Below are 25,614 nucleotides of genomic sequence, written 5' to 3'. Positions count from 1 at the left end.
AGCAGAATGAGCCATTTTGAACCGAAGTGCTGACCCAAGAAGACATTTGAAGCTTGCGGCTAGCAACTTGAGTGCCTCAGAAATTAACTCCCTGCTTGCTGTATGCCAAACCTTGCAGTAATTCCAGTGTAGTTCTCACCAGTTCTGTGAAGGTTGCGTTTGGCACTTGCATATGATGCTTTGTTACAGCCAGCAGTGATGCCAGTAAAATGCTTGATCCACACCATCTGTTCCCAGGCTGGTAGGGGGAGCTGGTGTGTTGAGGTGGGCCCAAATGGGCCCCCTTTGGACTAAGCATATAATCCTAGAACTTTTTCATTACAGTCCATCTGGCAAATGGGCAGGAATCCTTTGCTTCTAAAGCATGAAGGGAAACTAAACCCCTCTGTCAGATACAGGCCTGTGAGCCTGCCTGCCTGTAGTTTCATTGCCACAGTGTTGTTTGTTTTGGGTTTTTTGAACTGTGAAAAAAGTATCTTATTTGCCAAAGCAGCATGGTTGTAATTTGTTTTGTTCTTTTATACTCAGATTTGTCTTCAGGAATTATATACCGGAGAAGGATTGCAACGTGCCAGAATGTAATTCCACAGATTTTAAGAAAGGTAATTCATGTCAGTCAATGCTGGAACATAGTTATTCTGGTTTTTCAGGATATAGGAGCATTGTACAAGTTTGTGATTCTGTTTCCCCAGGAGGGAAAAAAATTCCACTTGGCTAAGAAGATTTTAATTAGCTCATGCAATCCACGCTATAGGCAGATAGGACAGTGTTCAAACTCTGAATCGCCACCTCTGTCCCTCAGTACCTTAAAAGGGCAGTTATTCAAAACAAGGGTTGTGCTTAATGATGAAGCTAGAAAGAAGTATGGTGTTGTTCTTATAGCCTTGACTAAGGAATCTTGTTCTGCTGTGGTGATTTCTACGGTTTAAGCTTCCTTCTGTATCAGCATTTCAAGTTTCTACATCTCTCTGTGCAGACAATACAATATATTTACTCTGATTACAGAAGACCCACCCAGAGGAATCCAAGAGACAGGGACTAGTTCAAGCACATGTATGCCAAACACTTGATGAACACAAGATGGGTTGTCTTTTTGAATGAACCATCATAGATCTGCCACCACAAATGGAGCTTTCATGTCACTAAGCACCATTGTTCATATTTCAGTAGAATCACTTCACAGATTCAGAGTTGGTCTATCATGATGCTTTCCATGCTGTGAGTTCCCCACTCTGCTGCCACTCATATTATTGAGTGCAACGTAACTACTGATAATGTACATCTATCACTTTCACTATGTGGTGACTTGCTCAGGCAGCGAGTTCCACTAAACAGTCCAGATGAGGATAAGGGAAACTTGGTCCTGTGACAAGTGTAATGCATAGATGAACTCTCAGACATCTGGGTGACGAGCCATGATAAATCAAGTGATGTATTTGCATGTGTAAACCCCCTCAATGGCTTGCTTTCCTGCATTTTGAAGCCTACTGTAGGATCAGCCTGTGATGTGAGTGATTTTTAGCTAGTTTGACCAGCTCCTTCCTGCTGTTTAGTCTGAACAACAAGCTAGAGGGAGCGTGTTTAAGCATGCTGGCATATGGAAGGCTTTTCAGTGGCTGGAAAGCTATCTAGGAAGAGCAGAATTAGCAACTCGGTCCGATTTGCAAGCAGCTTTCTTTCTGGCAGTATTTATAATGTAGTGTTCTGCTGTGTGTTGCACGGCATTTTGTGAGCCATTGACTTTTTAACTTTACATTAAAACTCAAATAATGTCCGCCTGTCACATTTCTGTTTGCTTTTGCCATGCTTCATCCAGATGGGAAAACATAACATTTTCAGGTAAAATGAACCAAATGTTTTGTTTCGTGTGCAGCTGTCAGCAAATGCCTTATCTTAAAATTTGTTTCTTTAAATGGAACATTTAGGCAGCTAAAACGAAACATAAATTAAGTTGACGCTTATAATATTGCTACTGGCAGAACATTGTGAGGGACTAAACAGCAAGAATAAATCTTCAAATGTTTGCATGATTTCAGCAGTGACATCTGAAGTTTGCATTAAGGGATAAATGCTACCTGCGGACTAACAGTAATACCAAGAACAGAGCCCTTCATTGCATGATATAAGGATGAAAATAAATGCTGAATATAGGGGAACAGTTCTTTTTCTTTTCAAGTGGCCTGACATTATTGAAATGTGTAATCTTTATGTCTGACAGCTCAGTGTCCTAAAAGTTTCTGATGTCTACTTAGAAGAGGAATCTTGGCTTAATGTGCAAGAAAGAATTATGTCTATGAAGACTCGTTGCCTTACCTGGACACAGTATGCTTCTCTAAAAGAAGAGTCAGTCTTCAAGGAAAGCTTGGAGAATCCAAACTGGTAAAGTGAAGATTATGTGTGCATTGGACTGCACATCTACTTCTGCCTTAATTTCTGTCTTCTTTGCTAGATTACTCTGGAGGATCTGATGGCAGTTCTTGGGAGAACCTAGACAGCCACAGTATAGTCAATTTGGTGTAGTGGTTAAGAGTGCAGACTCTAATCTCGGAGAACCGGGTTTGCGTCCCCACTCTTCTATATGTAGCTGTTGGTATGACCTTGGGTCAGTCACAAGTTCTCCCAGAGCTTTTCTTTCTCTTCTCCTTCCTTCCTTCCTTCCTTCCTTCCTTCCTTCCTTCCTTTCTCCCCCCCCGTAGGGATATTTTTTATTTTGCATATACTACAAACTACAAAGAAATATAGGGGAGGGACTACAACTAGGGATAAAGAAAAGCAAACCACACTAGATTAAAACCCCAAGAGAAGGAGATCTTTTCACTGTTAGTAAATATGTTAGTACCATTAGTTTTATTATCGCAATATACTTCTTGAGTTCTTTCTTATAACAATTCGCTTCTTGCATGTTATTTTGTTAGTTGTTATGAGAGAAGTCTCTGATCATCATCTTATTCTTTGCTCTGGTTTCTCTTCAGATCGCATAAATCTTTCGCCTTTTACCAGAGCTGTTCTTTCAAGAGCAGTCCTTGAGAGAGCTCTCTCAGCCCCACCTACCTCACAGGGGGTCTGTTGTGGGGAGGGGAAGGGAAAGGAGATTGTAAGACACTCTGAGTAAAGGGTGGGGCATAAATTCAATCTCTTCTTCTCTTCTATAGCCAAAGCCTCGTGGGCTGAATTTCACAGCATGTGAATTAGTCCTAGAAGTGTTGTGACTCTTGAACCAAATGCAGTCTTCCAGACATGGGTGTTCATAAAGTGTCTCAGTACAGAGGAACCCAGTTTTTGGGACTCCTGCTTAATTGGGACTCCTGGTGTGTGCTTTTGGCACTCCAGAGAGTTATCATCACAGCCCAGAAGATTATTGGCTGTCCTCTCCCATTCATGGAGGAATTGTATAGTTCTCTATGCTTGAAAAAAGCAAAGAACATTTTGCAGGATTTGTCACACCCTGAACACTCCCTGTTTGAACTGCTGCCTTCGGGTAGAAGATATAGGACAATTAAAACAAGGACAAACAGATTAAAAAACAGTTTTTATTCGAGAGCTATTATTGCTTTAAATGCTGTATGAAATTGGAATTTGGGTGACATTGGTGGTTTAAGTTGCAATGTGAACCTTAAGGGAGTTATGGGATGGTTGTGAATGGTTGTGTGAGTGTATATGAGTATGGTTGTAGATCACCGAATGATTGCATCTTAATTTCGTTGTACTATGTACAATGACAATAAAGTATATTATTATTATTATTATTATTATTATTATTATTATTATTATTATTATTATTATTATTATTATTATTATTATTATTATTATTATTATTATTATTATTTTCCACTTGTGCAGGCCTTATGTAAGTTAAACAGAGACAGAAGGGAAATGGAAAAAAATTAAGCCTAACATCATATGCTTAAAAGCATATATCCGTGGCTTCTGTTACTTCTGTTTTGGCTTGATGGGAAACAGAAGGAAGTCACAAGCAGGGCTATGTGCATTTTCTTTTTTAAAAAAGCTGCAATTCTGTATAAAGCTCATCAAAATTCTGTACAAGAGAAGCTCAGTTCCGCTCGCAATATGAATCATGCAGATATGTTTACATTTTTGTATTGTGCATAAATAATAATCTTTAGAACTATTTTGCATAATTTATTTTGGTTTTGCCAGTCATAGGGAGCAGCAAGGAGTTCTACAGGATGCTGAAGCCCCATAGTGAGCCAAGAGAAATCTCCGCCCTCCCTTTTTTGCTGGCTTCATCTACATCAGCACCATTTTCCTTGTCTCAGTCCCCTGCAGTCCCCCTCCCCCCAGTCACCAGAGAGGTTTTTTTCTGGCTTTTTAGAAAAAGTCACTAATTGACATATCTCCATAGCAACCAATTTTAAACTATAAGTAAGTACTATAGCAGTATGTCAGTTATCAGGTAGCTGATATATCACTATAGTTTAAATTCAATAATTGACATATCTCTGTATCTTAAAGCTATGTCTGATATGTCATTAAGAGATTTTAAAAGCCCTCCTGTGGTGTGGGGGGTTGGAATGGCAGCTTCAGGGGACTGAGGCAGTGGAACTGTGGATAAGTGGAAGGGACAGATAAAATTGTTGCTGTATGGATGTAGCTTTACTGAGAAACCAGAGATTGCTTTAAATGTAGACAATAAGACTCCATTTAGATATGTTACCTAATGAAGGTTAATAAAACTGTTCACTAGCCTGGTGACAATCTTGGTTTGTGCACATTTTTGCTTAACTACAGGTCAGTGTGGTCTCTGAATACAGCCCAGGGGTTGTTCACAAGATACTTCAATCACTTTAGCAAACCAAAATATCCAGTTGTGTGCTTGAAATGTCTCTCTTCCCCCCCCCCCATTTTAAACTTCTACTTTCAAAGACAACCATGCTGGCCGGATGTTTTTAGACCAACTCAATTTCATTTGTGCACTTTTATTTATTGAATTGGCTGTGGTGAAAAGCAGCAAATAAAATGAATAGTTGATAAGTATAGGAACAGCAGCCAGGCCTAATTTCAATGTAATAGAAGAAAAACATGGTAGAGTGAAAAATGGTTTTGAGTGATGTGGTCTAGTGTAAACTCTTATGGGCTCACTTCAACAATGCTTTTTTAAAGAAGGCCCTATGAGTTAGATTTAAAAATGGGCCATGAAAAAGAACACAGTGCCATTGGAGGCAGAAAGAGCTGGTTGACATTTGGATTGCCAATATGGTAGGATATAAGGCCTCCGCCACACTTATCCCACCTTTGTTACACTGGTGGAGTCACAGAGGAAACAGAAGACGGCAGAGAAAGAAGGTGAAGTCCCAGAGGCCATTGTATCACTACAGGAGGAGGACCTTGGAACCAGGAAAGAAATCTTTTCTCAGTTTTGAAGAGGCAGTGAGGGGCTCCAATGGCAGGCTGAGTAAGTGACAAAACATAGCAGATCGTTTGGTGTTAAGTGAACGCTGATGCACATTGTGAAAAAGTAATCTTACTGTCATTCACAGTCTAAGCTTTTGGATCCCTGGAGACTGGACACAGTGAACTGTGTTCCGTTTCTTCTAAATCAGAATCCTATGCCATCTTTTACCTTTTTTTTCCGTGTGTGTGTGTGTCTCACAATGCATTTAATCTAGCTAGTTTCTTAAATTTACCCTTGCATCAGTCAGTGTAACACTCAAATCGACTGTTGTTACTGGATGCCCTGGGGAGATACGTGCAGTTCTGTGAACCACCTTGTTACTCTGCAGTTTGAATATTAAATGTGGCACTGGCAACTTCACCTCTCTAATCTACTAAAATTATAAGGTGGATGTGCACAGTGCAGTGGGCACATCCTGCTTCTGCCTGCAACCTTGGCAATATAAATATTTAACATAAACATGAAAAGGGTGATTAATTCTTGCATTTCAGTTTATATAAGCCAGTGGCCAGCTGGGCTGAAAAGGAATCCACTTTGGTGCTATTGCTGAGCGAAATAGCTAGGTACATTTTTTTTCTTTTCAGCCTTTTCCAAAACATCTGGTATATGTAATTATTGAACAAAAAGACATCTAATGTTTTGCTAGTTTGTTCCAGGATGGTGTTCCTTTGCAATACAAATACAAAATATGCAAAATTTTCCAGATTCTGTGGGTAACATTTATAATGTAAACATAAGAGCTGACTAAAAGAAATAAATAGCTGAGTTGGCATATTTTTAACTATGTTAGCACCTCTACAACAATTTACTTGTTTAACATTTTAAATAGTTCAGGTGGATAACAACAGTAAACATTATATGATAGAACAAAGTTTGGGTCCACTGGCACCTTTAAGACCAACAAAGTTTAATTCTGGGTATAAGCTTTTTTGTGCACACTCATGAAAGCTTAAATTCAGAATTAAACTTTGTTGGTCTTAAAGGTGCCAGTGGACTTAAACTTTGTTCTGTTGCTTCAGACCAACATGGATACTCACCTGAATCTAACTATATGATAGGGTTACCAGATGTCCTCTTTTTAGAAGATATGTCCTCTTTTTTTGGTGTCCATCCTCTTTTGGGCTGTTTTAAAATAACTGATGAAAATATCTTCTTTTTGAGTTGGAAGGTTATTCCTACATAGTAGTAATTATCACAGCTTAAATAGTAGGGGGATTTATGAGATTTGTCATAATGATCACTTGTTTGATGTAGTCAGTTGGGAATAGGTGACGGTCCTCTTTTCTGCTTTTCAAAATATGGTAACTGTGGTGTGTAACAAATTATCTCCACAGTCATATATTATTATAGTATTCATAAAGTTTCCCATAGCTACTAAATGTTTATCTGAATGAAAAGATCTTGTCACTTCTTGAAGTTGCTTGGCTATGCCCATCTTTTAGGTGAAGGGATCACTGGTGTTGGAAATTAGCTACAAAAATGCTCTGTTGTATACATAACACACATTACTTCAGATTTGCTCTGAGTACTTTCATTTTGCACCAGCTCTCTCACTGTCTATCTGCTTTAGCTAGTTTCTAGGAATCGGTTAAAATCTGTGAAGGGACAAGCCATTGGCATTAAGGCAGAAATACAAAGACAATATAAAGACAAAGATGGATAAGGCAACTTTGCCCATAAATTCACAATTTTTAGCAGCCTAGAAGAAATGTGCCAGCCAGCCAATCAATATACACATTAATTTTAAAATGTGTTTTATGTTTTAAAAACAAATTTGAATCTCTGGATTTTTTTGCTGAAGAAATCATGAGCTCCATGTTTGACTACAGGACAATTTCTGATTGCCAATGGTGACCGGGAACAGTGTTAATGTTAAACTTTGCATACGGCTTGACAGTGGCTGATGGCACCCCCCCACACACAAAGAAATAACACCAAGGAAGCCCCTTTCCTGTGGTGATATGTCATGTGAGTGGTTTCAGTATGAGTACCAGGTTCATGTGGTGGGACGAACAGTGTAGCTTTTTGGGCTGGACTGTAATCAGGTGGGAAAACGATTGGCACTGTTGGTGCTACTAAAACCTATCTGTGTTTCTGTTTTTTAAGTGGAACCATATCTGGCAAGGAGAAGATAGGATATGGTCTTTTATCCTCGTTCTTGGGGGAAAAGATGTTCTTGGTGAAGTGATTTGTCTTGGAAATGCCTCATGTTTCAAGCCCAACAGCATGTTGCTTTAAGCTCCAGACTCTTATTCTGTCCAGTCCTTCCTCCAAGGTGCTCAAAGTGCTGTACGTGGTTCTCCCCTCCTCTGCTTTATCCTTACAAGTTAGTTAGGCTGACGGACAGAAGTTTCTGCTATACCGGTTTAATAGCAGAGAACAGTTGTTAACTGACAGATTCAGGTTATTTAACATATTTATTAGCCTGCCTTTCTCCCAAGTATCTCGGATTTGGTTCTAGATTCTGTGATTTCTGAAAGTATGGTCTACCACCATGAGCCAGAGCATGAACAGGGGCTGTTTGCAAACCACAATTCTCTGAAAGTGAAAAAAAGGTAAAGATTGTGGTATTGTGAACATAATTTAGCTTCTTCTTTTTTTTTTTTGGACAAAGAATGCAGCTTTTCCTTATGGCCTTGAAGATGTGCATGTGTGTAGAGCCAAATGAAATCTCAGGAACTATGGGACTTTCTAAATGTCCAGGGAGCAAGGACTAGCAGAAATTATAGAAAAACTGCAGAACAAATGATGCAAGAGAAACCATACAAGCTTGCCTAAATTGCACAGGTCATAGATGCAGCATTAAATTCTTTTTTTTCCTGTCATCAAGTATGCACAGGCCTGAGCATGTCTGCAGCTGAAAACTGGGTTGAGAAACGTATTTCCCCAGTGACCATGTTACATAAAAGTTGGTTTCTTTCTTCATCCCGGTTTTATGACAACACCCACTGTTTCAGCTAAGATAACCCTTTTTGCCAAGTGTCATGTGTTGCACGTATTCCATGAGCACAGAAGACGAGAAGGGGGGGGGGGCAACTTTCTTGAACCAGGATTTCCACTGCATCTTCTGCAAGACTTTTTCCCCAGCCAGTTCTACTGAGCAAATACTTAGACAGCAATTTGCACTTCATAACTTGTGCACTGATTCTCTGAAAAGAAGGTAAACTGAGTGATGATGTGCCCTTCATGGCAGACAGAAGAGCAAAGGGTATGTCTGGCATCCATGCTCAATGATTAATCAAGGGCTTTTTCAGTTGATATAATTGTAAGTGCAGTTTTGAAATAAATCTATGGCAAGACACACCATCTGAACCAAAAACGTCAACAAGCTTTCAATACTAAAGATGCTTTAAATAAACTCCAATCACAAAAAACAGACTAAAATTGCTAAACTTTTAAAGTAGTCAATAATTTAGTAGTTGGATCTCACTAATAGACTTCCTGTGACTGTGTTGTGTAATGATGCTGCATCACCCAGCTGTGTACTGTGAGAATCAATCTGAGATCAATATGTTCTGTGAGTTTTTTCTGTTGTTCAGAAGCTGTGAAAAAGAAAAACAGCGACATGGGGCTTTTTGTCATGATCACATTATCAGGCTAAATAACCCAAGGCTCTTTGGTTGCTTCCTTTCTCAGAGGAGCAAAATAGTGCTTTGGTTCTTTGCGTACATGAGTTGTTACTAGTTACTTGAATAGCATTTTTTGTATGTAAAGAGCTTTACGTTTCTTGTGATTATAATTTTCACTACAACTTTATGACATTAAATCATTTATATTCCCATTGTGTGGCTTGAACCCAGATTCTCAGAAATAGGGGTGACTCTTGGCTTGGTGAGTTATTCAGAACTTGGGAGTCCATTTTAGTTCAGAAGGGAAGAGATATGTGCAATATCAGTCCCTAGGATATGGCCAAGGCTTGTATAAATATGAGGAATCCAGCCTTCATCTCTGGGCTAGTCACCAGAGCAGCTCTTTTTTGCTTCTTACACTTGAGGTCAGGGGTGGTGGGCGTAACCACGAAATGGTTGCTGCAGGAGGCACAGCCAGCCACTCAGAGGAAGCCCAAGTGCAGGGGAAAAGTGGGGAAATTTCAAAAATACACTGGGAAAGAGGCATGAGAGAGAATAAAGCCAACAGGGTGGTGGCAGTTGCCAGTGGAACAATTGTATTTTATTCTGCACAGCCAATCAGATCTCCAGTGCACAATCAGAAGCCCTGCTAAGTAAGAGCCACATGTGGTTCCACCCACTTTCTAAAAACATTTGGTGGGCACTAGGAAAGATGCTGGCAGGCACCATGTTGGCGGGCACCATGGGCTTCGTGTTGAGCACCCCTGCTTTAGACAGTTGCGTCTCCAGCTTCTATCTCAAGCCACTGACCTCAGGGACTCTGAGCTGAAGACCCTCCAGCTGAAGATGTGAATATAGCCACTCTTAGCCTTAGCCTGGATGGCCCAACTATCCAAGTAACCCATACTTGGCCTGGCAATATTGTTAGCAGTGTTAGGTAGCAGAGGGCACTTTCTGAGATGCACTCCCAGGCACTTTTATGATGTTATTGGAAATGCTGGGCTGCAACACTTGGCTCTGTGTGATCCAGAAGCTGTCTCTCATCATCCTCTGCAATATAGCCAAGGATGGTTCATGTGGGACATCCCTGTGGGACTAGACGTTTCCTTTTTACAGAAGAGCACTGGAGCTGAGAAACAATAACTTGCACAATTTCTCTTCCACACTCTCACAATGGAAACTTCATGACTAAGCAAGAATTTGAACTTATATCTCCATGATCTAGTTACAATCCTCTCCACTTTATGGCAGTGGTTTTAGTTGTTCTCTTGTAAGCAACTTGTAAGTTCCTCAAGGGGCGGTTCTGTCCCCGATGTTATTTAACATCTACATGTGCCACCTCACCCAGATTGCCCAGAGGCACAGGCTAGGGTGTCATCAATACACTGATGACACCCAGCTATACCTGTTGTTGGGTGGTCAGTCCGACTCTACTCCAGATGACCTGGAACGGGCGCTTCATGACGTGGCAGGCTGGCTTAGACTGAGCCGATTGAAATTGAATCTAACGAAGACGGAGGTCCTGTGCCTGAGTCGGAGAGCGGGTTGGGGGTAGGGATCCCACTACCGACCTTCGATGGGGTGCCACTGGTGCCAGCGTTGAGGGTCAGGAGCTTGGGAGTGCTCCTGGATGCCGTCTTAACAATGGAGGCCCAGGTAGCAGCCACTGCCAAAGCAGCCTTTTATCACCTATGGTTGATGAGGCAGCTAGTTCCCTTCCTCGAACGCAATGACCTGGCAACAGTGATCATGCTATGGTCAGCTTGAGATTAGACTGCTGCAACGCTCTCTACATGGGGCTGCCCTTGTCTTAAATCCGGAGGCTGCAGCTAGTGCAAAATGCGGCAGCCAGGCTGTTGATGGGCCTCTCTATAAGGGACCACATCCAGCCTGTGCTGAAGGCATTGCACTGGCTGCCAGTAGCTTACCAGATTCATTTCAAGGTCCTGGTTTTGTCCTTTAAAGCCCTATATGGTCTGGGGCCTGCGTACCTGAGGGACCGCCTTTTCCCATATGTGCCCCAGAGAGCACTGAGTTCAGGGGCACAACATCGCCTGACTCTCCTTGGCCCGAAAGAAGCCAGGTTGGCTACTACAAGAACTAGGGCCTTTTCGGTGGCGGCTCCACACTGGTGGAATGAGCTCCTAGAGGACATCGGGGCCCTGCGGGACCTTTTACAGTTCCGCAGGGCCTGCAAAACGGAGCTCTTCCACCAGGTTTTCGATTAGGAGCCGCCACTGACAAATGAGCCGCTGGAATCCACCATGGCCCTTCTGACACACCGTTGGATAGTGCCTCCATTGTATACTGAATGCCACCGTCATTTGTATTGCTTTTGTAATTTATGCTGCTTACGTGAATTTTAATATATTTATTGTTTATTGTATTTTAATGTTTGTTAGCTGCCTTGAGCCAGTTTGTCCGGCAAGGCGGGATATAAATTGAAATAATAAATAAATAAACAAACTATAACCCCAAAGTACTCTGTTATTTAGCAGTGATGTAGAATCTAGTAATTTAAAATCTGGTAATTTGCAGTGTAATGCTAAACAGGGATTTAGAAAGCTGTAAGTCTGCTTAGGCTTGCACTGTTGTCCTAATTTTTGTTTCTGCATTAGATAAAGTACATGAAAATTAAACAATGAGGACAGTGCCAATTGTATGTGTAATGAGTTGGTTATTACCCTCTTGTATATGGACATTTTGGCAGTTTAGGATTGTGTTTTCTTTATTTCCTCCTTGCCAAACAGATGTTTCATAGTGTCCGTTTTGAAAGTGCTTATTACCTATTGGAGAGGAATGGATGGGAAATCCCCGGAGAATGGATGATTAACGCTGTCAGAGTTGACAATGCCACCACATGACCCCACTGATCAAGTTGGGAGGATCTAAGCTGCATTAGCACAGTCACACAATTTTCTTGTAATTTGAATCTCAGCCTGTGTTTTCGTCCTCCTTGCTTTGTGTGCGTGCGTGTGTGTAGTTCAGAGAAGTATTGGACTTCCAGTTATGTTTCCAAAGTGTATCAATGCCAATACAAGGACAGTCTACACTCTTATCTAACAAAAGTGGGATAAAAGGGTGGTGGTGGAGGAAAGTGCTGTCAAGTCACAACTTACTTGTGGCAACCCCGTAGGGTTTTCAAGGCATGAGACAACAGAGGCAGTTTACAGTTGCCCGCCTCCACGTCACAACCTTCATATTCCATGGAGGTCTCCCATCCAAATATTAGCCAGGGCTGACCCTGCTTAACTTCCAAGATCTGATGAGACTGGGCTAACTTGGGCTCTCCTGGTTAGGGCAAGATAGAAGTCCTTCCTAGAAATTGTATCAGCTTTTTGCTGGTAATTATATGAAAATACAGGGGAACCTAAAAACCAGTCATGAAACCACAACAGGAAGAAGGTATTTATGGATTATATGTTAAATGGTAAGAGACCATTATTGAGAAGTCTGGATATAAATCTTTTCAAGAAATAAATATTTTCTAGACTTCCAGTATCTACCAAAATTGATATGGGCACACACATTCAGACAAGAGCATGAGATATTTCCACTATTTATATTTCTGTGTATTTAGGCAGGTGGATACATGGGATTTCACAGTAGCCCATAACTAACAACATTAGTTACTGCATCAAATATAACTTGGGTGTCAATTTTTATTGCCTTGCAATGGTATGATTCTATTTAGAATTGTTCTGTAACATATTGATTGATCAAAAAGTACCCTAGATTGAGGAAAAATGTTTTAATTGGATAGCTGATAATGCAGCAATACATTTTTCTGCTTGAATGTGATATTTATGCCTTTTGTTGCATTACAGAAGCATTTGTGTCTATTTCTGGAGAGAAGAGAAAAATTTAATTGCACTCCTGTTTTATAGGACAGAGTTCATTCAGAAAGGGAGTATTTCCATTAAAGGGGCAGGGCTGCTGAATTGCTTGCTGGAAGCTTTTGCACAAACATTTTTAACTCAAGGTGCCAAAAAGGTAAGTTATTTAATTTATGTTTTTTTAAATAATCTTTTTTAGATTCTTGACATTTCAGATGTTATCATAAGAATGAATGTTTATTTATGGTTTTCTCAGTAATTACCTTTTCTCAGTAATTTCAGATGGCTGTGACAGGCAGCAAGCTCTATTAACATATTTCTTTAGTTCTTCAGGAGTAGTGTCTGAATTTCAGGTGTTTCCCAAACAGGGGCTGTAATCACATGCACAATTAGCCCCACCATAGGCGCAGATGCTGGGTGGATTTAAAGGGCGCAATCAGATGCAAACATCTGGGAAGTGTCTGGCACCCGTTGGCAACCCGTTTTGCTCCGCCGCAGAAGCGGAGTAAAAAAACACCTGGGAATGTCCGGTAGCAAATGGATTGCTACAGGCCACGGATGGACTTTCCCCTGTGTGATTGCTCCAGCGTGTTCCCATGGCGTCAGGATGGTCTGATCAGGCCATCCTGTTCCTTCCTTTTTCCCCCCCCCCCCCCCGTCTCGGTATATGCATCATCGCATACTGCATAGGAAGCGCTCAGTGCGGAGATGCAAATCGTCGATCCCTTGTTGAAGCACACTGGAAACACATGGCCAACAACCCCCCCCCCCAGATTCACCCACGGTTGCATCTAATCATGCAGTGGCGGGCTGCCCCCACAGCTTCCAAGGACTGTGTGATCATGCAACTGCGGGTCAAATTCCTACGGAGCAAATAGCCTTGCTTCCTCCCTGCATTATCTCGCGTTTGTGACCGCAACCAGGGATAGGCTGCTGTGGTTCTCCCATTGCTGCTGTGGCTGCCAATAGAGTGCAGTGACAACAGGCTTCCACTGGTAGGTTTCCCTGTAGTTTAACCTGGATCAGCCTTCAGCAGCAGACATCCCCATTGCATGACAAGAGCTTTTAATTTTTTTTTTATAAAAGCGGCAATTACATTTTATGTTGTTGCAGAGATATGCCTTTCCCCTTATATTTCCACAGTGAAAGTCTAGAGACTCACTTAAAAAAAAGCTGAATCAGGGAATGCAGAGAACCTGATACACAGATTATTATACTCATATAATGATATTCAGTTGCTGAAAAACAAGAAAGTGTCCGATTGATAGGGAGGAAATGGCAGATCCAGGGACAGGATCAGGGAAAATGGCTGTCAAGTGGGTGGGACCAGGAGAATCCAAGCTTTCCCACCCACACAATAGTCATCCAGGCTTTGCTGGGATATTTCCCAAAACTTTGCAGCAAAGCAGGTTTGGGAAAGATCAAGAAAAGCTGAGGAAAACCTAGGAAGTACACAAATGAACCAACATGCTGTGGGGAAGCAGAAAAAAAACAAACCAACTCGTTTCATTGGACCCATATGGGAAAGATCTCAGTTGCTTGAAATTGCATTCAGAGTCTGAAAATGAATGTTGCTAATGGGATGTGAAAAATGGAATTGTTTAGGAGGGTACTTTTATAAAGAGAAGAGGATTGCAGTCTTAATGCCTGTGTAAGTGTTATTACATTGTTTATTGGAAGTATTATATTCTTCTTATTTCATGGTTCACATTTTATTGCTTTGTTTGATACATTTAAACTGGCCATTTTTGTCCTGCTTTCTAATTCTGTAATCCACCTTTAGTCTCAATGAGAAAGGCAGACGATAACAAATAATTAAGCAAGCCATAGTACAAGGATCGAAATAGTACAAACTATAGTGCAAAGACTTGAATCGTGAGCAGTTCTGCACATCCTAGGAAACATACGGCTTCCAGTTCTTAAAAATCCTTTCCTCTTCCTCCAGAAGTCTGCTCTTGAAACTGAGGGGAGTTTCAGACATTAAAATGAAAATTCCATTGGGAATGCCTAAAGAATAGATCCCAGTAAACAGTCACACCTGACATTCAATGGTGCAGATTTCTGTATTACTGGAGTAAAGTTCTAAGGCTACAAACTATTTTTAAACTAACTTTAAACTTAAAACTAACTTTTAAAAAAAGAATCAGACATTAAGGAATAGTTAACCATGCAGTTTCACTGACTAATGTATCAGAAGTCAACTGACTTCTGTTTCACAATGTGAAAAAGTGTCCAGATCCTGCCACATGAAGCTGCTGAATCTACAGCTATGTCTTCTCCAGGAAGAGTCATAGGTGCCCATTCTTTGCAGTGCTGAAGTTGTGGCATAGTCATTTCTGTAGTGATGCTGTAATACTGACAGGTGCAGCACCACATGAACACATGATGATGCCTTATGCTAGCCATGCACATGCAACTCCTCCATGCGCTGACTGAATGTGTGGTGAGGGAGAGTGGACATGAGTGTGCTGGCCCTGCCTCCATGTGATTGCCAGTTTGCCCCCTTCCATGATCAGCAATGTTCAGAAAGCCTCTGATCATGGGAGTGGAGTGTACATCTGGACACTGCCTCCACATGTGCTTACAAACTGTTGATCACGTGGAGGCCAGGCATGGGGATGGCTGCCCTTGCCTCCCCCCCCCCTTGTGCATTCAGTTAATGCACCGAGGGGTCATGTGTACAGAGTTGGACTGTGGGTCTATCAAGGTCAGCATTGTCCATGATGACTGGCAGTGGTTCTCCAGCATCTCAGGTCTTCCACATCACCTGCTACCTGATCCTTTTAATTGGAGATATCAGAGATTGAGCCTGGAATCTATTGTGTGCAAAGGACCTGCTGCCTTCATGTCTTGTGCAGGGCCAATCTCTTGCAGTGTAGTTGCTGAGCCAGGATTGGGGAGGGTGATCTGGTGGATGCATATGTAAGTGCTGTCAAGTCCCATCCAATTTATGGAGACTCCAGCAAGGGAGAAGGAGAGGTGGTTTGCCATTGCCTTTCTTTGCAGAGTCTTCCTTGGACTCCTATCCAGATACTGAGCCTGCTTAGCTGACAAGATATGATGAGAATGGGCTATACCCTGCTGCCTTCCTTCCTGATTAGGTGGATAGAACCACACAAATGTCCTCACCCACATTGTCCCAGGCTTCCATGTATTACAGCAGTACTGTAAAAAGCCAAAGAAAGCCTGCTGCCATACCACTGTATGGTACATATCACAGTTATGTTTTGCTACAAGTGCAGACTTGCTGTGACATAATATTTGAAGAAGAAGAAGAGATTGGATTTATACCCTACCCTTCACTCAGAGTCTCAGAGTGCCTTACAAACTCATCTCCCTTCCCCTCCCCACAACAGACACCCTGTGAGGTAGGTGGGACTGAGAGAGCACGTTCAAGAACTGCTTTTTCTTTCTTTTCTTTTTTTTGTTTAACAATTTTTTATTGAAGTTTTAATAGTACAAACAGATATTAATACCAAATATAACCACTTCAGATTTGACATAAATTTTTTAAGTATGAGTAACATCTTGATCTGTAAAGAACTGCTTTTTCAAGAACAGCTCTGACAGAACTATGGCTTGCCCAAGGTCATGTGGCAAGTGCAAGTGGAGGAGTTGGGAATCATACCCGGTTCTCCCAGATTAGAGTCCGCGCACTTAAACACTACACCAAACTGGCTCTCATTTGGACTATGTTGGCAGGAAAAACTGTGTGTGAAGTACAAGGTGGGGAGTATTTAGACTTTGGACTCTGTGAAATCACCATATGGACAATATGCAGACATGCTCAGGCCTATGCATGCTTGATGACAGAAAAAAGACATCTGGTGGTCTCACAATGCTTACAAGGGATTTGTGTCTCTTTTTCCTATGACCCTGTGCCTTCTCAGCATTCATTTCAGCTGAAGTCCGGGGGGGGGGGGCTGAGGGAAAATGTAAAGCACGGGGACAGGAATCTGGCAATAGAAAAGCCCTGATTTTACAACCTAGTCACCCAGGAAATGAAATGGAAACACAGTATGTTCAAGCAAGTGAAGGGAAAAATGACCCCCCCCCCGGTTTTGATTCTTTTGTGGAAAAGGATCTTGTTGATTTCATTCATCCATATGGTAGTTGATAAGGTAATTGTATGAATAATTTAAAAGTCGTGGTGCAACAAAAAGAATTGATTCTGGAAAACTCGAGATAAATGTCAGAATTAGAAAGTATTTTGAGATTGTGCCAATACAGCTGTACCACATTGTGGAAGGAAGATACGGCTGCCACAGCTATACTTTTTCTAAACAAATGTTGATTAAAAAAACAAAACAAAAATGTCTCTGGTCTGCAGCCATTCAAAGTTCTGTCATCTAGGCTGCTAGATAAACTTTAATCTTGAATAGGTCCTTGACATTTTCCCCCCAGCTGTAGATGGTCCAACTCTTTTTAAAGAGTTTTAAACATTTTCAGTTACTATCTTTGGCTGACTTGCTTTGTTCACTATCCTTCTTGTTATATCCATGCTTGGCATAGACAAGATAAAGCTCTTGTAATCAACCAAAAGGTATAATCCAGAAGTAGATGGATGCACTGGGCATATTTGGCACGCACTTCAGATTTAAACACCCAGTCACCGAATGCAGCTCTTTAAAAAAACCCAGCTGGCGGGAGTGCCCAGATGAAACCACCAAGCTTTATATTGTCATCCAGGTCAGGAAATATTTGAAGTGTAGCAAGATGTCTTTTGTCTGTCATGTGTATAGAGCCTGTGTAGTTGTCACAGAAATCAGATTCACAGACTCATTCCTTCAGTTGATAGAACTGGAATTCAAGACTTTTTGAATTCCCATGACACCATTTTCTGTCTGAAGACAGTGTTCTTGTACTTGTGCTTGATATATTGCGTTCTGTTTAGTTGGACTGGGGAAGGGATGGGGATGTTGCAGTTCAAGAGGACCCGTTTCCACATGTGAAGAAAACCTGGTGTCAAAAGCTTGACTGGCTAGGCAAGCTGAATGGCACTGCTGCCTCTCCGAGGGTGTGGGATCAGTTGGACTGAAAATGATGCTTGCTCCTGGACATGACTGGGTATGTAACAGTTTTCTTGTGCCAGTGAGAGTACAGGCACTATAGTTTTGGTGCCACTGCAATGTGCAATCTAGCATAGTGTTCAGTATACTTGTCCATACTGATCAGTACAGCAATCAGGTCTTGAATGACTATAGAATTTTTCCTCCTAATTGTCTGGGACCTTTTTACTTTTCAATCAAGCATTCCTACACTAGTCTCTGGTCTTTTTACAACACTTGCTTCCATGTTGTGTAATATGGTACTGCCAAGGAGGATGGGTGACCATTCCATCTAAGGGTGATGAAATTGATTGGTTGGAAAGGATTGGATGAAGCTGAGTGATTATCTTCATCTAAAGAGGTTGAAATATTTGGGATTGTACCATGCCACTCAGTGTACACAGGGGGGGCTTCTGCTAATTCCACAGGAGTCATCTGCCCCAGGTTCAATGCTGTTGGGAAATGAGTTTTTTTCCTGCTTCCCACATCATGGTGATCCATTTGTGTGCCTCCTGGGTTTTACCCAGCTTTTCTGTGATCTTTCTCATATCTGCTTTGCTGCAAAGTTTTGGGGAAGGTCACAGGTAAAGCCTGAATGGCTGCTGTGTGGGTGGGAAAATTAGGACTCCCCGACACTGTCCCTGCAGCTGCCATTCCTCCCCCCAGCCACCAGGGAGCATTATATACATTTTTAAAATCACTAGACTATTGTTGTGTTGATATACTGTTGTAACAATACATGTAACAGGTTCGTTCTCTCTGTCTGTCTCTGTCTGTCTCTGTCTCTCTTTCTCTGTCTCTCTTTCTCTTTCTCTGTCTCTCTCTCTCTCCCCTTCCCTTCCCTTTCCTTCCCTTCCCTTCCGGAGATAAAAGGGACAGAGCTGACGACTTTAATGAAAGCTGGGAATTCTGAGATATTGATATAATGATTGAGATAACGATTTTCTAGTGCCAATTTCTAAAAACAAAATTGAAAAACCCCAAGTGGCCCAGGGGAAGGGTGAGTGGCTACTGCTGGGCACTGGTGTGAGGAGACCTGTGATGTGGAAGCCCCTCTTGCTGCTGTGCAGCCGCACAAGGAATGGGAAACCAGACAAGCCCCTCCCTATGTGGAAACACCTTTACCTCTCTGTCCTGCCGGCTCATCATCAGTGGTGAGTGCTGTGTCCTGTGACAGGGGTTTGGACAAGAAGTTTATATCTCTCCAGGTTGTCATCTTTTTTTATTATTATAAAACCATATGAAGAAGAAAATTGGGGCAACTTCAAAGATGTCCATTTTTTTTCCTTTTAGCTTTTTGGGCCCCCCCCCCCCCCGCCATTCTTAGCTGTAAGCTAAAGTAGGTACTAGGCAAAATAGCATGTACTTTCAAGCACACAGTTGCAAAATAAGGGCAGATATTCATAATTTGTAAATCGGATACCTGCCTATCAGACAACCATCCAAACCATGGTTAGGAGGGTTAGGGAAGTACCATGGACATGAGCCCAGTCTGTGTTCATGGGTTGCTGGCAGCCATAGTTCCCCATAGTGAATCTGTATTGGTCAGTTAATACAGCTAGTACTAACCTCCACATGATTTTTTAGAACCACTTCGAATTATGGTTTGAAATCATAGTTTGGAGCATGGATTCAGCTGGTAAGAGGAGGAGGTTTCAAGGATTTGAACATGAGTGCTGAACCAGGATGTATGGAAAGAAAACATTAATACATTCCATTTGTCAATTTGTCCATTAGAAAAGCTTTTAAGCTGCATGTGAAAAGGTGGACAAATTAATGGCTAGGTAAAGCTTGGTGTGCAGTCACACAGTCCTTTTGATCGGGGTTCGCCGCTGTTCCCTCCTGCATTTAAGTTTGCTGATCAGACAGGCAAATCCGCCTCCCACGCCAAAGCGGGCTCACTCCCGCAATTCTCCTGGGTTTTCCTGCCCCCTGGAAAATCAAGTATTTTCCTGGCACTTGCGCTTTGAATGCGCGATTTCGCCCCTCTGGACAGACATTTTTCGCAATGATTGCAATTAGGGCTGTCTGACCGCTCTTTGGGGTTTTGTTGTTGTTGTTTTTTTTAAAAAAAAGCTTCCAGTTTGAGTGCTTGGGCAAACATGCGCTTAATAAATCCATTATTAAACGTTATTTTTATGTTCATTTCTCTGTTTAAAGATAATATGAGTTTGTTGTAAGAAACAGAAGCCCCTTCCCTAGGAAGGAGGATGGTGGAGATGGTGGGGCTGAGCCTTTTTTCGTGGGGCAATGGCAGCAGCAGCACCAGCAGCACCACCGCCCCCAGTGGTAGCAGAAGCAGTTGCCGCCCGAGCCTGCCCCGTGGCTGGCAGGATTGCCTGGATGGACTCGGTGCGGTGGAGGCACCACTGCAGCCCCGACAAGCCGAGCTGAGTGCAGCAGCCCTCTCGGCTGGTCTTCCTTTTCCCGCCCCTCCAGGGCTGGTTGGGCAGGCGGCTTGCTGGAGCTCTCATATTATCTTTAAACAGAGAAATAGACGTAAAATAACGTTTAATAATGGATTTATTAAGCGCATGTTTGCTCAAGCGCTCAAACCGGAAGCTTTTTTTAAAAAACACATGGGTAATGCACGACGATTTTCCTTAGGAGCTCGCAGGCGAGTGGGTGGTGGAAGAGAGGGGCCGGCTGCATCTAATCAGCCCAACCCGATTAAACTAAAACGGGAACAAAGCGGAATTACCTTCCCGTGTGACCACAGCCTTGTTTTGCATGTCAAGCATGTCCTTGCACTGTAAACAGTGTAAATCTTGAGGCTTGATCTCCTTGCCCAAGATTTAACTGTATGAACTTTTGTTGAAAGGACTATATTGATCAGACTTTGATTGAGTCATTTCCCACTGAAAAGAGTAGTCATAATGACTTGTAACTGCCCTTTGATATTTCTTGATTCACTTTATAAATTCTCTCTGCCTCTCTATCAAAGAAGTCTTCCTAAGTCAACTGTGCTATGAGGAGGAGGAAAGGGGGGGGGGAAGCAACTGTCACACTGTCAACATAATTGATTCAATAAATAACACTTAAATTCCCAAGGCAAACCTCAGAGTTTTCACTTATGTCAATTAGTGCTCTACTTAGTAAATGGTGGCAAACTTAATTTAGATGGATGGGATGTGTTAGTTTGCTCTCTCTTCCTGTGGCGATGCAGAGGAGACAGAGAAGGTAAGCACTTGCCTGACTTTTTTTCCTTAGAAAGGGGAGAAAACACTTTGGAAATCATTGCTGCCTTAAAAAAAAATCCTTCAGGTGTGCTAAACATGTGGTTTCCCACAGTCCTAAGTATGGGAGCATTTTCCACACTACATGCTGAAGATTCCTCCCCCTCCCCCACCCCAGAGAGCAGGAAGATTCTATAAACGCCAGGCTTTTTTTCATGGCTACTGACTGAGCAGCAGTCAATACCACAGCCAAACTATTGGGTTCCTGTTGGCCTTGGCATGCTAGGTTTGATATCTACACATTTGTCAGAGCTGCAACTGACTTAGTTCAGGGTTTGAACAAAATCCATGCTCTGTAAATACACACCCACACAATCCATCAGCAGCTACAAGGCTAATAAATGTGACAGCTCTGGTTTTACTGTGTTGAAGAGACTGCGTATAGTTGTGGGCATATGCACAAGACTGGAATTTGCCAGAACTGAAAACGGCAATATGGCGGCAAAGAATGAAGGAAATTGAAGCTTGGTGTTCAAACAGGATCTGTTGGCAAGAAAAACCTTTAAGGTAGTAGTACTTGTGGCCCATCCCTCCCAGTGGATCTGACCTGTCAATTACAGCAATCCAGTAGTAGACTGACGAGCTTGTTGGTTTTCTTGCCTCCAGCAACTGCTAAAATGAAAGAGGGTGGAGAGGAAAATTATCCTGCATTTAGCAGGTCACACTAAATGGCAAGTGAGTTGTATTGAACTTGGAGCTCACAAATTATTCAGGTTTGCTCTGTGAGGGATCGACTTCTTTACATCCTGTTTCCAGGCAACCATAATTTATAATTTGGCCATCTGGAAAAGACAAGAAGGGTAGATTGCAGAATACAAACCCAATTGGTAAGCAGAGACTGGCCTAGCTAAACAGAAAACCCTGAAGAGGATGGAATATCTACGTTCTTATGCCTCAAAAAAGACTAATATGTACCAGAAGTAAGATTATAATTGAACCTACCAGCCCCATTTAAATTACCAGACGCTTACACAGCTTAGTTGGAAATCTTGTAGGGAGTGTAAAGATAGGCTCTGTTAGAAACATACAAAGCTGCCTAGTTTTGTCCAGGAACCTTCCCATCAGGATACTGGGCTGAACTGGGCAGACTCTGTATTTTGGTTTCACCTTTCTCTAGCTCCCCTCCATGTCATGACTTTCTGGTTGTCCTGTCTTCTGAGCCAGGTGTCCTCAAGCTTTTTGAGCCTGCAGTCACCTTTAGAATTCTGACACAGAGGGGGCGTGGTGACGCTACAGAACATGGCGCTCGCTTAAATGGCGGTCTCCAGCCCTGAAACCCCTCCTCATACACCACATAAAGTAGCAGCCAACAAAAAAGCAAAGTAACTGATGGGAATATCGGGCAGAACACAAGCACAATCTCCAAAGGGTAAAAACAAGTCAATTAAGCACTATTTAATAGCCAAAAATAGTAAAAAACAAAACAATTCAGAGGCTTTAACAGAAAACAAAATGGCCACCGGAGCTTTTCCCGAGCCTAACAAAATGCTTTTAAACGACCCAGTAAACAAAACTTTACAAAAATACCTACAAGCATCTTTCCAATCGATGGAAATGACTATTTTAAACTCTATTACAGAGAAAATGGCAGGAATTTTTTTGAATGCTTAATCCACTGTTTGATAAACTGACAGAAATAGCTGATACGCTGACACAGACAGGGAAAAAACCTGAAATGGCATTCACTTCAGCACAAACAGTTCAAGAGGAAACTCGCATGCTTCAGGGAGAGAAAGAGTCACTAAGAGATTGTGTTGCTTACCCACACCAAAATAATCTTAAATTTTGCGGCCTCCCAGAAGGAATTGAAGAGAATAATGATCTCATTTACTTTATGGGAAACATGATTGCAGCAGAACTGGGAGCTGAGGAAGGAGTCTTCCCTGTAATTTCAAAAGCCTTCAGAAGGGGGCCTCCAAATGTCCCAAACAGAAAGTTTCCTAGAGACATTGTAATAACCCTGGTAGATCTTTGGGTGTGCAAAGTGATTTTAAATCAAGCTAGATGAAAGGGTCACCTCACATTTCGGGAAAATTACATATCAGTCCTACCTGATATACCACCAGAGGCTCTTCAGCTTAGAAATACTTTGAAACCAGTCACCTCAAAATTACAAGAAGCTGGATATAAATACAAGTGGACTGCACAAGGAAAACTCTTAGTGATACATCGTGGACATCAATTCATAGCTCAAGATGAAGACAGTGGCCAAAACCTGCTGAAAGCACTTCACCTAGACGATCCCATGGAACTGGAATTGAAATCTTACAAAAGAAAATTCCCAACTGAATCTCCTGAAAAACTAGCAAAGCTCCCAGGACGTTAAAGTTTCTATTTGTTATTAGCAGGATAAATCATTTGAGTTTATGCCAAGATTGTTCCATAGTTACAATTAATTTATAATTGTATGGCTGTATATCTTTGAAAAATATTTTTAAAATTTTAATAAAAATGCATGGCTGCTTTTCTTGTTCTATGATGTTAATTCATTAAGGGTGTGTGGAGGGGAGGGGGAATGAGAAGGTTTAACGCTCCTTAATTGATTAACTGTTAGAGTAATTTATAGATTGATTGATTGTAATTGATTGTACTATTAACCAAAGTTTTAACTGTTAAATTAATTCAATTTTAACTAATTTGTATTAAAGTATTTTAATCGGTTATCTTTACAGGACACAGCATTTAATATCTAGCAGTCTTACAGAATAATAGACTACTTCCTGAAATTTAATTTTGCTTTAAAATTAACAGGGCATAGTGCATACTACTGATAATTTGATGGACTAGCTGACAATAGTTGACTGTTTAATTTTGCGTCACTGCTATTAAGCTTCCTCAAGTAACACGTACACATATAAAAACAAAACAAAAATAATACAACAGGACATACTGCAGACATATTACTCACGTTTGTGGTTTGCAGTTAAATACATTGCTGATTGATTGTAAGAGAGAAAATCTGCTGAATTGTATTGTATTACAGAGCATTTTTCCTGAGAATTGTATTAAATTAAGGAAGAATTGCTGAAGGGGGAGAATTCTGCTCAGAAGGAATTTATTAATAGTTCAGAATTTCACACACAATCCTACTTCATATCTATTTTAATATATTATTAAACCACTTTTACAATTTTTGCACACCATCGGTAGCACGTTATAGGAGGTAGGAACATTAATATTTACTTAAACAATTATTACCTTTAACTTCTGGAAACCTTGACACCACTGCTTCTTAAGTAATTCTCATATTGTTTTATTTAATGGATTTTCTATATTGAAGGTTATACAGTATACAGTGCTTACTGCTTGTTAATTTTTAATCTTAATTAATTGTTTCTGATTGCTGATTTTAGTCCAACATTTATTACGTTAATCAACTGAACTAATAATTTGTTCACAATTTAAATTAATACTTTGATAAGTTTGGTAACTAATTAAAACTAGAGAATACAACTTACCTAATTGTCAGGCAGAATACCCAGGGCACAGTTGCCTGTTTGAACCTATACTGGTCATGGATAATTTTAAAATAAGCGTGGTCAGCATCCGAGGTCTAGGCAATTTTCAGTAAACAAATTTTTATTTTCTCAGGAATACAACATGTAAAATTAAATCATTTCATTCTATCAATTGTCTACCCCATTCCCAATTCCTCCCCTCCCTCCAGTGGCTTCCCGCAATGCTTCCACCCCTGCTCCAAATACTTTGTATCATCAACTATACTATATCAATTTCTTATCGTTACAGTCTAAAGATAACATCATTTGACTTAATATTGATCTAAACATATTAAGTTTTGTTTCACATCCCAGTTCTTTTCCAGATATGTTTTAAAGTCACTCCATTCTTGAAAAAACACTTCGTCTTCTTTATTATTCAGCTTCTTCGTAATTTTATCCATCTCTGCCATGAACAGAACTTTTTGTATCCAGTCTTCAATTTCTGGCACTTTCTCTGTTTTCCAAAATTGTGCATAAATCATTCTCGCTGTTGTGATTAAGTACCAGAATAAAGTCTTTTTAGTTGTATTGACTTCTTCCATTTTCAGTCCCAAAAGCAGAATTTCCGGCGCCTTTTTGAAAGAGCATTTCAGTATTTTTTGCATTTCTTTGTGGACTTTTGTCCAAAAGTCAACAGCTTTCTCACAAGTCCACCACATGTGATAAAATGAGCCTTCATGGCTCTTACATTTCCAACACTTATTTGACATATTCTGGTTCATATTTGCAATTTTTTTCAGAGTCATGTACCACCTATACATCATTTTATAACAATTCTCTCTAACATTGGTACAAGGCGATATCTTAATAGAATTTTTCCACAAATATTCCCAGGTTTCAATAGACACTTCCGTATTCATATTTATCGCCCATTTTATCATTTGCCCTTTTACAGTCTCATCTTCAGTATACCATTTAAGTAACACTTTGTACATTTTAGAAATATTTTTTCCCCCTCCTCTCTCCCAAATCATTTCAATCTCATTTTTTTCCTCTCTAAAACCATATTTCC

The 25,614-nt window shown here is 41.1% G+C and overlaps 1 protein-coding gene across 1 annotated transcript in view; it reads left to right on the top strand.

Moving 5' to 3' along the window:
- Positions 1-25,614, top strand: part of PRELID2 (PRELI domain containing 2) — a 63,640-nt gene that overhangs the window by 22,490 nt on the left and 15,536 nt on the right. Inside the window, exons 3-5 of the mRNA XM_015413613.1 lie at positions 529-602; positions 2,219-2,379; positions 12,870-12,975. Of these exons, the coding sequence (XP_015269099.1) occupies positions 529-602; positions 2,219-2,379; positions 12,870-12,975 (341 nt within the window). The remainder of the gene's footprint in view (positions 1-528; positions 603-2,218; positions 2,380-12,869; positions 12,976-25,614) is intronic.

This window comes from Gekko japonicus, unplaced genomic scaffold (genome assembly GCF_001447785.1).
Source record: "Gekko japonicus isolate JY-2015 unplaced genomic scaffold, Gekko_japonicus_V1.1 scaffold373, whole genome shotgun sequence".
Classification (NCBI taxonomy): domain Eukaryota; kingdom Metazoa; phylum Chordata; class Lepidosauria; order Squamata; family Gekkonidae; genus Gekko; species Gekko japonicus.
The sequence above is the reverse complement of the archived record's forward strand: the minus strand, read 5'-3'. Positions and strand labels throughout refer to the sequence as shown.